This window comes from Triplophysa rosa, linkage group LG7, assembly GCF_024868665.1.
Source record: "Triplophysa rosa linkage group LG7, Trosa_1v2, whole genome shotgun sequence".
NCBI classification, from domain to species: domain Eukaryota; kingdom Metazoa; phylum Chordata; class Actinopteri; order Cypriniformes; family Nemacheilidae; genus Triplophysa; species Triplophysa rosa.
This window is the reverse complement of record NC_079896.1, coordinates 13,199,682-13,214,804: the sequence shown is the minus strand read 5'-3', so window position 1 is coordinate 13,214,804 and position 15,123 is coordinate 13,199,682. Positions and strand designations below refer to the sequence as shown.

The 15,123-nt window shown below is 38.4% G+C and overlaps 1 protein-coding gene across 1 annotated transcript; it reads right to left on the bottom strand.

Moving 5' to 3' along the window:
• Positions 1-1,888: 1,888 nt before the first annotated feature.
• Positions 1,889-14,158, bottom strand: stk35l (serine/threonine kinase 35, like). The gene is made up of 3 exons (XM_057338368.1): positions 13,500-14,158; positions 9,682-10,440; positions 1,889-4,271 (listed from the first exon to the last, which is right to left on the bottom strand). The coding sequence occupies exons 1-2, from the start codon at positions 13,960-13,962 to the stop codon at positions 9,716-9,718; spliced, it is 1,188 nt and encodes a 395-aa protein (XP_057194351.1). The 5' UTR covers positions 13,963-14,158; the 3' UTR covers positions 1,889-4,271; positions 9,682-9,715.
• Between the last annotated feature and the right edge of the window lie 965 nt (positions 14,159-15,123).

Sequence of the window (15,123 nt, the reverse complement as noted above, 5' to 3'; positions counted from 1 at the left end):
AAAATAAGATTATAATCAACAACAGTAGCTATTGCCATTATTTTACATCTAACCATCCCAGTGTTAATGACCTTACCCTCTTTCTTACTCTCCTGTCACTCTCTGACTCATGCCCCAGAGTGATCTAAATCCAGTGAAGCATCATTCATGATGCTGCATTGTACTGCAAACTTTTAGAAATATTTCGGACAGATCTGACCCAAAACATCCTGAAAAAAATAGGTTGTGCTGTGTATCCCATGTCACCTGCAGATAGAGTTAATGCATCTTTCCTGTTGCTTACGTGGCACTAATGCCAAAATCATAGGATTGATCCCAGGAAACAAATGCCAGGATGTAAAATGTATAGCCAGAATGCACGTTAAATCACTTTGGATTAAAGTACCCGTCAAATTTATAGAAAGTGCTTAAACTAATGAATTGGACCCTCTGCCTGAACAGTCTAGCAATGTTTAATGGTATGTGTTAACCTCTGGGCGAAGAAAGCCTACATATAAGACACTGTCAGATTAACTGTAGTGCAGAACACATTGTTCCTGCACACTGATAAAATGTTTTTCATTGAATTGTCCTTTAAATATAAATTATTCAACATGAATGTTTTGACAAAATAGTTAAAGGGAAAGTTCATTCAAAAAATAGACACTGACGGTTAACAATATTCTTCAAAATATCTTTTGTGTTCTGCAGAAGAAAGTAAGTCATACAGGTTTGAAATGACAAATGACAACAAACCGGTCAATATATTATGCAAGAGCTGAGCAAACTAAAAGTCTATCCTGAATATAATGCTTTATGTGGCTAATTCAATCAGAATGTTAATTTGAAATTATATTACAAAACAGTATAACCACTATTAACTATATCACTGTTAACTACATCCATTAAATATTTTAAAGATGATGATACAAATACACATCAGTTTCTTGTTTATTAAACAGTGGTACCCTATCATTATAACCTGATAATGTTGAAATGACATTCAGAAATAAAATAGGGAACATTTGGATTTGAGCATCAGCAACCACCAAACCATCAGTCTCTAATACACACGCATACAGTTATGTAATGACCTCCATTGTAAAGCTGTTTTCCTCGGGGTCATTGAGTACAAAGACTCCCCCACACATTACCATCCCACTAACACACAAACCAAGACCTCCCCCAGTACATACCACATCCATAGACTGAACATTACCCAACCCCCAGTGTCTCCTTGCGCTTTTCAAGACTGTTTGTTTGTCACCTCACTCTGAGCTCAAGTATGTAGCAATCATGAAGCAATTAGACCTGTTAGCTTTATTAGATACAGAATATTGATCGAACTATTATTTAGACACCAGTGCTGTGAAACTAACAATTGGTTAAGGCCATAAAACAAGAGTTTTGATATTGTTGGTCTTTGGACACAAGCAGGTGTTTGTGTGCTGTGAACAAGAACAAAATGTCCCCTTACACATGACTGCCTGATACAATGGATAACAGTAGTCTACAGGAGTGATCACTTTGTTTTAACAGGGGGTTTATCTTGTCTGAACCGATTAGTTTAAAGCGCCTTTTGTGGTACCAGACAACAGAAATCATAAAAGTACTTAGTAGCCAGACTGTGATAACTTCCGTATTGCTGTTTTGGCATAGGGCGGAAGCATGCATATAACACTATATGCATTGCTTAACTGCACAACAAATGGCTCAGCTTGGTATCATTGACTGAACTAATGCTGTCTATAAGGATGTTTAGGAAACATCTCTATTTTTGTAATTCCATTTGACGCCACTAGTGGTGTAGACATTACATACGCACAGCTCCTTTCTTCATTCTTGCACTATGGAAGTGTTCTGTGAAATATGTCATATCCTGAAACATTAAAACACAGAGTCATTTTACACATTTACATGATTTATTAAACAAAAACAGCATCAAATCAAAAGGGATTTTGACACCAAAGCTTCCCACAGTTTTAGTGTGCTTAGCAAAAAAAGCCTTACAAAAACGGTCCAATTTTCAAAAACAAAATGCACAAAGTGCCCCACAAAAAAACAACGGTCATAATATGAACCAAAAATCAAAGACAGAATATTCTGAGGAGGCTAGTTTAGCAGAGCAGCATCACAGAGTCAGGGATTAAGAGGTTGCATAGACGTGTTTACAGTCAAACAACGAGTAATACGAAGAAAAACATGGAAATGGGTAAAAGGCGTTCAAACATGAGCTTGTATTGTTCTTTGTTTACTTTTAGAGAGAGAGACACTCAGTGCAAGGGCAGTCTAATACTGTGGTTCTTTTGACTGGTGACAAAAATTCCATTTAAGCTTTCCAAAACATTCAAACCGACAAAAAAAAAATGGCAGAACATTCTCCAACTTTAGTTTTAAAGGTCTGAGAACCACTGCGGTTCTTAAATATCACACAATATTTGATCCTCGTAAGAGATACAATCATTTAAAATGCCTTTCGGGAAAAGAAATAACAGACGTGGATTAAAAGAAATACAGACAATAAACCAGAGTCATTTGTAAACAAACATTTCCTGACAGGCGGATAGCGCTGTCAAACGCTAAAGCATTTTGTCCCTAAATGAAGAACAATGCAGTCCCAAAAGTTCCAACTTAAAACACTGGACTTGAGAGTGAATAAAAAACGACCTCGAAAGCTTTGTTTTTCTTCCACAGCAGACAGTGATTCAGGGAAGTAAAGTTTAAAATACTAGTCAAATAATTTGAAACTCTAGATTTATTATTCAAAAACAAAATATATATAATAAATAAAAACATCTGAAAACATGAACTCATTGTCTCTCTTAAAAACAACACACACAAAAGCACTGCTAGTTAATTTAGTGAATTAGTTACTAAAACACAAGAGAGGTAGAACTAGCACACACAAACTTTCAGGCAAAAACCAACCCATAAACAGTCAAACACACTCCAATGTATTCTCTATGATGTTTAGTTTAGGTCAGGATATTATAAAAATAAAAGCAAATTGCTCCCATCCTTCAAGGAACAACACCAACTTGAACATTAAGTAAAAATCTAACAAAAACTGATATTGTTAAACTTAAAATCAATCATTATAAAACACTGTTCAATATTGGAAATGCATTCGGGAAAAAAAACTAACTCACTTCTAAATGGTTCCATAATTCATACTTGGGAAAAAAAACATCCTAATGTATAATTTCCAAAACAAAACCGTACAATTGGGTGTGTCATGTAGAAGGGATTTTTACACTGCTTGTTAATGAATGCCAGTGGCTTTGTAAAGTCAACAAAATCTTTTTGGGCAAATAATCTCACACAATGTAAAACTGGTACTGAAAGCTTTCAACTGCACACAAGTGTTCCACTATTAAAACCTTAAAGAATGTACTGCATGTTAAAAAGTTAAAGCTGTAAATTAAAAAAAAAAAATCTCAGGTTAAATCTCCATTATACGATTAGACTTCAAGGCACCAGGTTCAATCTGCAATCATGAACAAAAATCTCAATATTGGGCTTCTTTCAAGATCATGGAAATTCTTATAGCCAATTAATAAACAAGGCTTAAAAGTTAAAATTTCAGCTATGGGGTATAACAGAAGGTAGCTAAAGATGTTCAAGTTTTGTAGATTTACTCAAGTAAAATCAACTAAATGGACCCAAGTATAAGACCGTGAGCATGTTGACACGGATGACATTGACTGCACCATTTAGTAAGCATGCATAAATACAGCAAAAATGTAGTCAAGTGCCTTGTTTGTGTACTGTCAATATTCTTTGTTTTAGAAACTGAGCTCAAGTATTTTTTTAACTGCTGATAATGAATCTGTGTTTTTGTTTAACAGACAGCAAACATTAACAAAAGGTTACAAAGAAGCGAATGACTTCTGATTAAATCAAAATGTTCTTTTCTTTTGAAAAAAGCATTCTGCAGTAACTTGACTAAATAACTGAAATACGTCTGTTTGGAGAATGTGCAACTAGGAAATCTCCAAATAGAGAAGTTTGAAGTTTTATTAAGACTAATAAAAGCACTTGCTTGATTTAGTTTGATTGTAATCACTGTATAACAACATTGTTTTACACCACTCTTTGTGACATTACTGACGATTCTACCTAAATCACTACCGTAACCAAAAAAACAATAGTCAGTTGAAAAATCCATTTGTTGCAAAATGTGTTCAATTGGTGTTGAAGTTCAGCACTTTGTACTCTTCACATTTAACCAGCGATGGAAGGTTCACAGTTTTCCAAGCATCATGGTCCCTTCTGTTCTGTTCAGGGAAAGCCTACAAAAAAAAAAGAAGTAAATAGATCACATTTCACATATCAATACAAAACAGTCCTTTAAATAATTACTCAGAAAATGATCAAAAATGTTATGCAATCAAACATCCGAAAAAAGCACACGAAACCAAAATAATTGATGTTAGTATTGTATAACTGAATATGTTTATGGTTTACTTAAAATTCTAAGTTTAAGATTATAAGTCTTTATTTGGGGGACCACAAAGTGATGCACTCTACACAAAGGGGGTCTTACAACGAAACAGTTTGAGAATCACTGGCTTAGACTTTACAGCTTTAGCATTACCAGCTAGAAGTGCAACACAGCTAAAATAAAAGAACAGAGAATAAACAAAGAGAGAAAATACTGAAAAAAGGAAAAACACCATTTCTAGCATTGTGAGGGCTGTGGCTAAAAGCGTGCACAGTGGTGACGTGATGTCGGCTGGCGGAGTGTTGCGTAATGCTCCCAAATGGGTCAGAATCCCATCAGATTGCTGATAGAGTAAACAGATTTGCACGCATTAAAAAAGCATCCAAAAATCTCACAATCTCTGCATGTTATCTTCCATTACTCAGCACTGCAAAAACTACAGCTTGATCTTTAAGCCTCTCAAAAGCATACAGTATAGCACATCACCCCCCCCCCCCCGTCCCCCTCCATGTATCCTGCAGCTCAAACAATGTGCTGACTCAGAAAAAGCTACTGAATGCCCCGCTGCAGTCACTCTGAACAAACATGCGCCGTTTCGGGATTGAACCCACCCTCTCGCTCACGTCCCCCACATACAGTCTGAGAGCAAATTATCCTCACGGTATCCTGTCTGAGCGCAGCAATGTTAGGAGAGGGGGATGGTGAACAAAAGACTAGCAGACAGCTGTAATGTCCTCATAATGCCTGAAACACAGCACCCCCATCTAATTGATAACCCCCCGTTACATACGTTCAGACCATCATACCCAAAGCTTACATGCCTTCTACACAAATACGTGATACGCAACCAGTATAGCTGTTCAAATACAAAACAGTCTATAGTCTTATAAACCACTGTGGAGATCCAGTCCAACTTAAATCTTGAAAATCACTAGTATTTTTTCCCCTATATAACGGAGTGCTGAACGGTGAAAGATTAGACAGAATTCTGGTCTCTGCAAGGAACTGAAGAGTTAACTGTCAGAATTCTGGTCTCTGCAAGGAACTGAAGAGTTAACTGTCAGTTAAACAGTCAAACCTGCTTTCCACTTTAGGACTAGGAGCAATTCTCAGTCACCTGGTCTGCCGGTTGAGAATTGTCCCTTAGGGCAAAGGCCATAGGAAAGAGAGAGAGAAAGAGCGCAAGGGAGATATGTGGAGTGTTAAGAGGTGGGGTGGTGGTGAACGGGTGCAGTTGTGTAACAGCTATCCCAGCATGCACTTACAAAAACAACAGAGGCTCTTTAGAGCAGGCGAGCAGGATTTCTCATCAAGAAGTCATGTAGTTAAATGAGTCATATCAAACACTGTCTGTATGGATTGGAATATGAATGTGTATAATTTTAGAAAACCCAGGCCAACATGTTTTGAGACAGCAAGAGAGCTGTCAGAACCATAAAAGCGAAATTAAAAAGGTCAAATTAGATGACACTTTTACAGAGAAGCGAGATAAATACTAACTATTCCCATAAAAACAATGTGCAGTATTCGAATCTCAGTATGCTGAGCCACCTACACAACAGAACTTCCTTTATTGCAGTGGGCATTTCTAAAACAAAGACGACGTTATACAACACTGACACACCTTCCAGAAACATGTTCTCGTGTTGATGCTGGTGCTTATAGAAGTATAGATGGACTTCGAATCAAAAAGACCATAAAGCGAGATGGCAATTCCATGCAAATGTCAACATTAAGATAAAGTTTTTAACAAAGATTTTTACCATACTGATAGATGTATTTGTTGGTTTAAATTCCCCTGTGAAGTCTCCAAGTTTTTTAAAGCATAGTTTTCCATAGTCAGATACTGTAAGTGAACTGTCACATCCATAACAGAATTGTCATATCCATAACGGTCCTACATGGGCCCATGAAAATAAAGTTTTGCGGTCTAAAAAAGACATCACTTCATTTGTTGGGTATTATTGATTTATTCACAGAAGTCCTGCAAAGTATTTTAAGGCTCCATTTTTGTCACATCCATAATAACGCATTCATTTTTCAAACTTGTACATGGACTGACATGTTTCTGAGGTCTGGACTCTATCAACAGGGGTTTAGTCAAATAAAGACAGATGATTCAATATATTGGTAATAAATACATTCTCTGAGAATTTATATTCAAAATGTTGACTGAAAATGTCACATCCATGACTCTGGAATTGCCCAAGACGTAAACCAATTTTTATTTTGACATACCTAGTCTAACCAACTAAATGTTCTGCTACTTGTATTATGTTCTAACATTTGTTTTGTGTTTCTGGAAGATCTTCTGGTCCTGTGTTGTTTACGTCTTGCAAAATGGTCTAGGAGTTCCAAAGAGCATTTAAAGGGGTGCTGCAACGGTGTGTCATGCATTCTGACTTCTTTACGATGTTAAATGTGCTACGATGTTAAATCATGCTTAACATGGTCAACTTGTCAAAAAACGAGTTGGGCGTAGGGCTGTGACGGTGGCCGTGACATCCGCACCACCGCGGTGGTAAAGTGCCATGACGGTGGAGAACTGCCACCGGTGGTAGTGCACGTCACTCTGACAAATATAGGTGTAATAAATATGAGAGTTGCGATAACTATTGCTAGTTGTAGCCTTTCAGTTGTGGATGGTTTTATTTAAAAGATTTTACATTAACAGAAATTATTGGCATACGTTTCCGTTGGTGCGTTCGAGCGCGGGCCTGCACAGCAAAACCCAGGTTATTCTGCGGGTTTTGCAATGAATCTTGTTGTGAAATGAACAGATACGTAAAATCAAAACTGGCTATGACCTGCTTGCTTAGTGTCGGAGCGCGTGCAGGTTTTGCCGCGGTTGCGGAGAGACATTATTCATTTGCGCTCCTGTGCACATCTTCTGAACTCGCATTTAGTGCAGCTCTACACATTTTAATCTGGACAATGTCAACAAGTAAGTTTCACAACAACGAGTTGGAAAATTACAGTTTTTATGGCAATCTGAATAGGAAAGCCAATGTAGGTTTAAACAGTTTGTTTCAAATGGAATTGTTAAGGACTGTAAGGGTTAATACGCCACTGACTGAAGTTACTGCAACAAGAGCTTTTTTATTTAGTATTTAGCTTTCTTATATCACTTAAGTTTTCATTATTTACTGATGTTTATTTAAATGTTTTATATGCTGTAGTGTGCCGTTTCACTGATGGATTTGCGCGTTAAACATTGACGGATGTTTCATCCTCATTTATTTCAGATATCATATTTCAATTTCAAGTATTTAACAATTTCAAGTATTTAAATAAGGTCTATATTTCTCTTCCACTCGTCATGTGGTTGCTACAAGCAAATATAATAATATAAATATTATTTATATAAATAATATATATTTCTCAACCACCGCACCACCGCGGTCGATTTGTCTATTACCACTGCGGTGGTAAAAAACTGCCACCGTCACAGCCCTAGTTGGGCGTATTACGTAGTATTTCTGTGCTCGATACACTCCCCCAGCGATCGTATAGGTTTCGGAAAGTTTTTTTCGAACATATAAAACTGTTTCGTAACTATTTTTCTTAGTCCCTTACTGGACAAGTCTCCCGGAAAATCATGCGGCACGCACACGCAACAGCAAGGAGAGCAGGAGAAGGAGCATGTGCAGACGTCACTTTTACTTGTGTGCAGGAGAGAGAGAGAGAGAGAGCATACGTTCGCGAAGTTCAGGTGTTTGTTTGTTCACTGCATTTGGGTGATGAATGTTATATAAACGGTGGATATAACGCTGGATTTGGAGATTGTTTGAAACTGATATATGGAGCCGTCCCAGCGCTAAAAGATGCCAAACATGAACCGCATGCGGTGACTGAAACTGATGTCTGTGTTTTGTTGGCAATGGGTGCGCACGTTAGGGATGGGCGATATTATATCGTTTGCGATATACCGGTAGAAATTCCCCACACGATAGGAATTAGTCTTCCCGCGATATAAACGATAAATTCTAGTTGATGACGTATTTCTTTGTGAGTCACATTCATATGAGTATGTGAAGCGAAAACGGGTATAGCGGAGGGCGGACGTGAAGCTGAGAAAGAGTTTGCACTAAAAGACGAGCTCTAAATCTCGTTTAGGTTGGCACTGTAGATGCATGCGAGTTAATGTTTAGTTTCACTTTCGTTTTATTTAATTCGTTTGTTAATTATTCGTTGATAGTCATAATGCGTTACACCACAACATTTAGTTGGGCTAAAAGTATTTATTTAAACATTCGTTAGATGTTATGCGCGCGTGCGCAAATTGTTTAATATGATTTCTTGCCTGTTATATACAGGATGAACGGAGCGTCCCTTGCACAGCTCGCGCCCACATGTGCTTTCATAGCGACACAGCGTGCACAGCACTGCTGCCTGTTTACATACAGTACAAATGCGAGTTTGTATTACGTTATTTTAAATACGTTTATGAGCGTATAAAAGCATGGATTATTTAATTAGATTTCTTTTATCCGCATTTTTCTGTTCTCTTTCTGTAGCGCGAGTCATAAGACAGATGTGAGAAGAGAAGGTTCACACAGTTCAAGAGAGAGTGATTGACAGCATGATGCGATCGATCGTTTCCACCCAACAATAGAATATATACAGTTTTAGTTATGACATGATGTGTTTATTGAGCTTTAGTTCATTTAACTTTTCTTTACTACAACCTTTTGAAGTCTAATCTCTCTATTATATTTTATATTTACAAAAATACTGTAGGTATATTTTAGGAGCTGTTTGATTTGGGGTAAGTTTTACTTTTTGATAATATTTGTTTTTCTGAGGGTCTAGACTACATGCAGCTACTATCACTTGACGCAAAAAACAGCGGTGGATGGCGTTATGGATATATCGTCATTTTTATCGTTATCGCAACAAATACCAGGAATTATCGCGATAGAGTTTTAGGGCCATATCGCCCATCCCTAGCGCACGTGCTTTAGTTCAGCCTACCCCTCCCCCCCGCACGCACCGTATGCTTTCGGAAAAAATCGTACAGCTGTATCTATCTTTTATAAATGTGATCAAACTAAATACTCTTCGAAGACACGAAGTATGCAATACTACTCTATAGGTACTCAAGATTGATATGAGATTGGCAGAAACCGCACGTGTTAGGGCCGCTTTAATTATAAATTTGTTTCTTGTGGCTCAACAGGTAAAATCAAACTCATAAAGAGAGAAAAAACAGCAGCCGTTTCTGTTTGCATAAAGAATTTTCAATGGAAAAAGCGCACCTGTGTGTGTGTTTGTGTGTGAGGTGGTCAAAGTTCACGCAGCACAGGTGACCTGCCCCATCCTGCTGTGCAGCTCCAACGCGTCCGGTCGGTCCTGAGGATTCACAGCCAACATGTCCTGCAAAAGTTTCCGAAGAGCTTCCGACATATGAGAGCGCCTGCGCTGAGGAATACTCAGCACCATCTTTGGGTTCTCCAACAGTGCCTCTCCAACAGGCACAATATCAGAACCCTGTCGCACGTAGGTCCCGAGCAGCTCCCGCTTCGACTCTGCATCAATGAACGTGATCCTTTCTATCATGGCCCAGATGATAATCCCTAGAGCGAAAATGTCCGCTTTGGCGGTGTAGTGTCCTTCCCAGACCTCTGGTGCCATGTAGAAGTCCGAACCACATGCAGATGACAGCCAGAATTTGTTAATGTTAACACTGTTCTTATTTTTGTCCCGGCCCCCCTCCGAGTCCCGTACCCCTGCGGCCAGACCCGCGCACACTTTGCTCAGGCCGAAGTCAGCCACTTTTAACACGGGCTCACCGGACCGCTCTGAGATGAGGATGTTATCCGGTTTAAGGTCTCTGTGGACGATGTTATTCTCATGCAGGAAAGCCACAGCACTGCTCAACTGCATCATGAAGCTGGAGTTGGTGTGTGGATCGGGACGACGGGACAAGATAAATTGATTTAGGTCCCCTCCCTCGCAGAACTCCATAACAAACCACAGGTAGCAGGGTTCGTCTGGACACGACAAAACACGCTCACCTAAAAGTGAACAATAAACATTAGAGATATAAAGTTGCAAAAAGATAAACATTCATTTCTGAAGTGTTGGCTTTTGTATAAGCAGCCATTTTGAACTTCAGTGTTACAATCATTTTGACAATTTTTTTAAACATTTTTACTGGAGACCGCTGATCATTTAAAGGTGAAAATCATGAATCTTAAAATCATCTTGAACATCAAAATCTCAAAACAGTACTTAAATACTATTGTTTATACTAGGGATGGGCATTTTTCAATAATTTCATATTCGAATATTTTAGCTCATAAAAAACGAATATTCGAATATTGGTTTATTTAAATCAAGTTAATAATGACGTAATTTGTTACGTTTTTATTTAGTCACAATTTCACATCAAGCTTATAATTATCATTAAATTTTCATAATGCATTAATATTATATCCTGTATATTGTTTTTTTATGTTGAAAAAATGGAAAAATACATAAAACTGCATTTAAACCTGCGCGGAAAGGTATAATACAAAAAGAAAACAGACAAAACAAAACGAACAAAACACAACATATATTGACAGTCTGTGATATATGGTCATCTTGTTTATTTTGTTTTACATGTTCTTGATAAGAAAAACAAGCATATAGGTCTATTTTCCTCTGGTGAAACTCTGTTCAACAAGCCGACGGTTAACAAGCCGACAACGCGCTACTCTTCTCTAACTCCCGGTAACAAAACCCAGATCTGACGAGAATATCTGGCTTTATTGTTTACTTTATAATGTTGATAATAAATAAAGTAAACGGGCTTGATACCTCATGCCGACTGTTAAGATCCTAAAAATACCCCCGCAACAAAGACGGAGCCATTAGTGCTTGATTCCCTGATTATGTGACCGTCATCTGAGGAAGATATTCTGCTGATCAGCACGCATATAAATATTGTTTTCTTTGTCGTTCACGGTCAGTGTCTGTCTTGTTTAGCTTTGCATTGGATTTGCATCAATTAATAAGGTAGGCCTATTGATTTCAACTAAGGTAAGGAATCACAGCGCGTTTTAAAACAAACCAAAAAAGCATCCGTGCAAATTTATTTACAGGCTATAACTTGAAGGCGACATCCCTATTTGAACTTCTAGAAGGAAAATTCTTGCTTTTAGGTATGGAAAAAGGTGCCAGTCTTGTACATTCAAAAATCATTACAGAAGAAGTGAAGAAACATTAAATAAGACGTGACAACTCTAACGTCTCCTGTAACTGTAACTTAACCTTGTGGTGACGCAGTTTTATTATGAAAAATAGGAATATTCGAATAGCATTTTTAATATTCGAATAGTTATTGCGGATCGAATATTCGAATATTCGTGCACATCCCTAGTTTATACAAGCAATAGCTGCTTATTGATTTTCAGGGTTGGTTAAGGCAAGCGTTGCTTTGTCATCAGATTCAGAAGCTGGATTGCTGCTGAACCAGTTTGGACAAGTTTATGTTTCTTCTCATTTCACTGGACTAGCATTCATATAGGCAAAAACATTTCAGAAACATTATGTACAACTCTGGTACAGAAGTAGAGGATTTAAAGAGGATAGTTCAGCCAAAAATAAAAAATTCTGTCATCATTTATTCTCCCTCATGTCATTCAAACCCTGTATATGTGTGGAACACAAAAGAAGATATTTTGAGAAATGTCTTGGTGGTTTTGTGTCCATACAGCAGAAGATAATGGTGCCCAATGTTGTTTGGTTAACAACGTTCTTTAAAATATATTCTTGTTGAGTTCTGCACAAGAATGCAGGTCATACAAGTTTGGAATGACATAAGGGTGAGTAAATTATGAAAGAATTGTCTAATTTGAGTGAACTATCCCTTTAATGTCATTAATTACAGTGGCCTGGCATTTGTTGATGTTCTCCAATTGTGCTGGACACAAAGTAAAGACAACTGGTAGGAAACCATTTAAATACACCCTACAGCAGTTCCCTTTTTTAACAGACACCAAACGCAACACCTGTTATTTTAGTCTAAACTTTAAAGCATTTTTAATTCAAAAGACGCAAGAGGTTAAACCTCTTTGTCGTGGCATTGAAGAGTTATTCCAAAACTGAATGACTTTTACTGTCACTCAAGCAAATGCATTCAGACAAGCAGAGTCACTTAAGGGGTTTATACAAAAATCCCCAACCACAGAAAAACTTTCAGTCTTCACAACTTGAAAATCACTTTGTAGTAAGTACCTTTTCATCGTAAATGAAGACAACGTCTGCCCTTTAAAAGTAAAGCTATGTCTTGGTCCTATAAGGATATTAGGCCATTATATATTATTCCATAATATTTCCAGTGTATATGATGAAGATCCCACCTATTCCGGCTTAAACTTCACTGTTAAATATCAACAGGAGGAATATTGTGCTTTGTTCTTCAGCAACACTTTGCATATCATGCAGCGATGACAACCTACAAGAACTGCATCTGAAAACAATCAAAGAAACGAGACATGCCATGTTTCACACACACGATTTGTGTCATCCAATTAGTCTCACTTATCTGCCTAAAAGTCTCACTTTTTGTAATATGAGAGTAGAAACGAGACTTGTAATGTAGAAAATCGTGCTTCAAACCACCTTCTTTGCACCAATATGGTGTCCAGAGGCTCTGACCCTTCCCACCCCCAACCTCAAGAGTTTCATAACCGAAAAAGGAAGGTGGGGGATGGCAAATCTGACCGACATTGGCCACTTCCTCATGTAAAATGTAAACAATCTTAATGTAGCACACAGACATGCGCAATATGAAGGCACAAAGGCCTAGTGTCATCTATGAAACGTGACGCATACAATTTAATGACAAACAGTGTTTCGGTCATTTTCTTCCTGAACGCAACGAAATATCGAAGGTCGTTTGGATTTTTGATATATCGATAAGTTTGATCTCAGCTACTAAATGAGTGCACTGTCACACAACAAAAACAACTTCAAGTCAAACAAAAGCAGTTGTTTTCAGTCTAAACCACGACAAACGCCCTCTTAGCCATGCATAAAACAATTCATACGTGTAAAGCATAAAATGACAGTGCTATTAACACATTACCTTTCAAAGATGTCTCCACCAATCTCAAATACTGCTTGGATCGCTTATTGCCATGGCTCATTTTCTGAGCCATCCCGTTTCTCTGGAGCACACACTCCTCCAGTTGCACCACATTCTCATGGCGTTTCTCCAAACTGGTGAGAGCCCAAAACTCCGCCAACGCCAACTCCACATTCTCAGGCGCGTCGCAGCGCAGTTTCTTTACCGCCACTTTCGCTCCAGATTTGCGGGCAATGGCTTCATAGACGACGCCATAGCTGCCCCTACCAACTTCACGAAGTAAGCTGTACCGCGGTGCCATTAACCGCTGTTCAAGATTGCCATGTTTCACATTGTCCAAATCGTCCACCATTGTCTCATCGTCAATGTTGGCTACGCTGAGCGAGCGCAGGACATTCGCGCTTTCACTTTGCGCACCGGTTCTCTTGCAAGCGCTCCGTGTCCGGTGCCGCTCTCTGTCCATCGCGTCTCCTCACGTTTTGTGCGTGCAATTGGAAGTATCTTCCGCGTTCATCTTTCTGCGTCACGGGTTACAGTTTAAGGAAGTTGAAGCCTATTCTCAAATATTAGCGGACATCTTTATTAGTTTCTATACTGTGGAGCATAGTGATTCAATCACCGTCAAGCTTCTAGTCTGTGCCGAGCAAACCTTGAATGAACTGAGTAGTTGACTGGAACGTCCCACTTCCGTGGGCAGGGGGTATTCTGACCTATGAGGACATGAAGAACGTAAACGCCTCTCAAAGTGACGCATGAAATTTGGGAAGTATTAAAATGATAATAAATGAAATGGTGAAGACCGAAACGCCTTTGTGTAGGCTAATCGTTTCTTTTATTATTTTACCGTATGTTTAGGTATTATGAACATACATACAATGGACATACAACAACATTAGTTAGCTCAATAAGGCTTTGCGTTATCATCGCAAAAGTCGGGTGTTTTATTAGGATAGGTTTCGCTTTTTTATCAAAGGCAACGTACAAGATTTAAAACAGGAAGTGCTTCAGTGTTGTTTACATTTGCGTAGCTTGAATGCACTGACGCTTTGGGGTCTGCCTAATGCACAAATGTACTTACCAGTACATTTTTCCATCATCATAATGGACAACTTCACACGAATGTCTTTCACCTATTGAAGAAAAGGATCAGACCATGTCACAAAGAAAAACACATGTGTTGTCACCCATGTTGTGGTCTCAAATGGTTTCGTCTTTCCAGCATGAGAGTGCATGTGCTCCACACGGCCCAGACACATGACATGAAGCACGTGTTCTTCTAACACGATGAAGGTGGAATTCGCCAGGGTATGCCAGTCATAAATTCATAAGTGATAAATATTCTCACGTGTTTTATATGTCCTTCATTTACCCGCTTGTTTGCTATATATAATATTTAATCATGAAACGCACCCCCCCCCAGATTAAAGGGGGAAATAAATAATATTACTTCTAAATTTCTGGAGAAAATCACAAACACTGCACGTCCAATGTCTTCTGACAACACATCTGAACAATGTTAACAACAGGATGAGCGATACATAGAGTGGATATCAACAGGATCTGAATAACATAAAACAGCTTTAGGGTGACATCTGTTTGGGACCTAGTAATTTGATGAAAATCA

What these genes read in the sequence shown, in the direction of transcription:
- stk35l (XM_057338368.1), bottom strand. Translation starts at nt 13,962, where the DNA reads ATGGACAGAGAGCGGCACCGGACACGGAGCGCTTGCAAGAGAACCGGT. An exon ending in GGTGGAGACATCTTTGAAAG is followed by an intron (nt 10,441 to 13,499) that starts GTAATGTGTTAA and finishes GTTCACTTTTAG; the next exon opens with GTGAGCGTGTTTTGTCGTGT.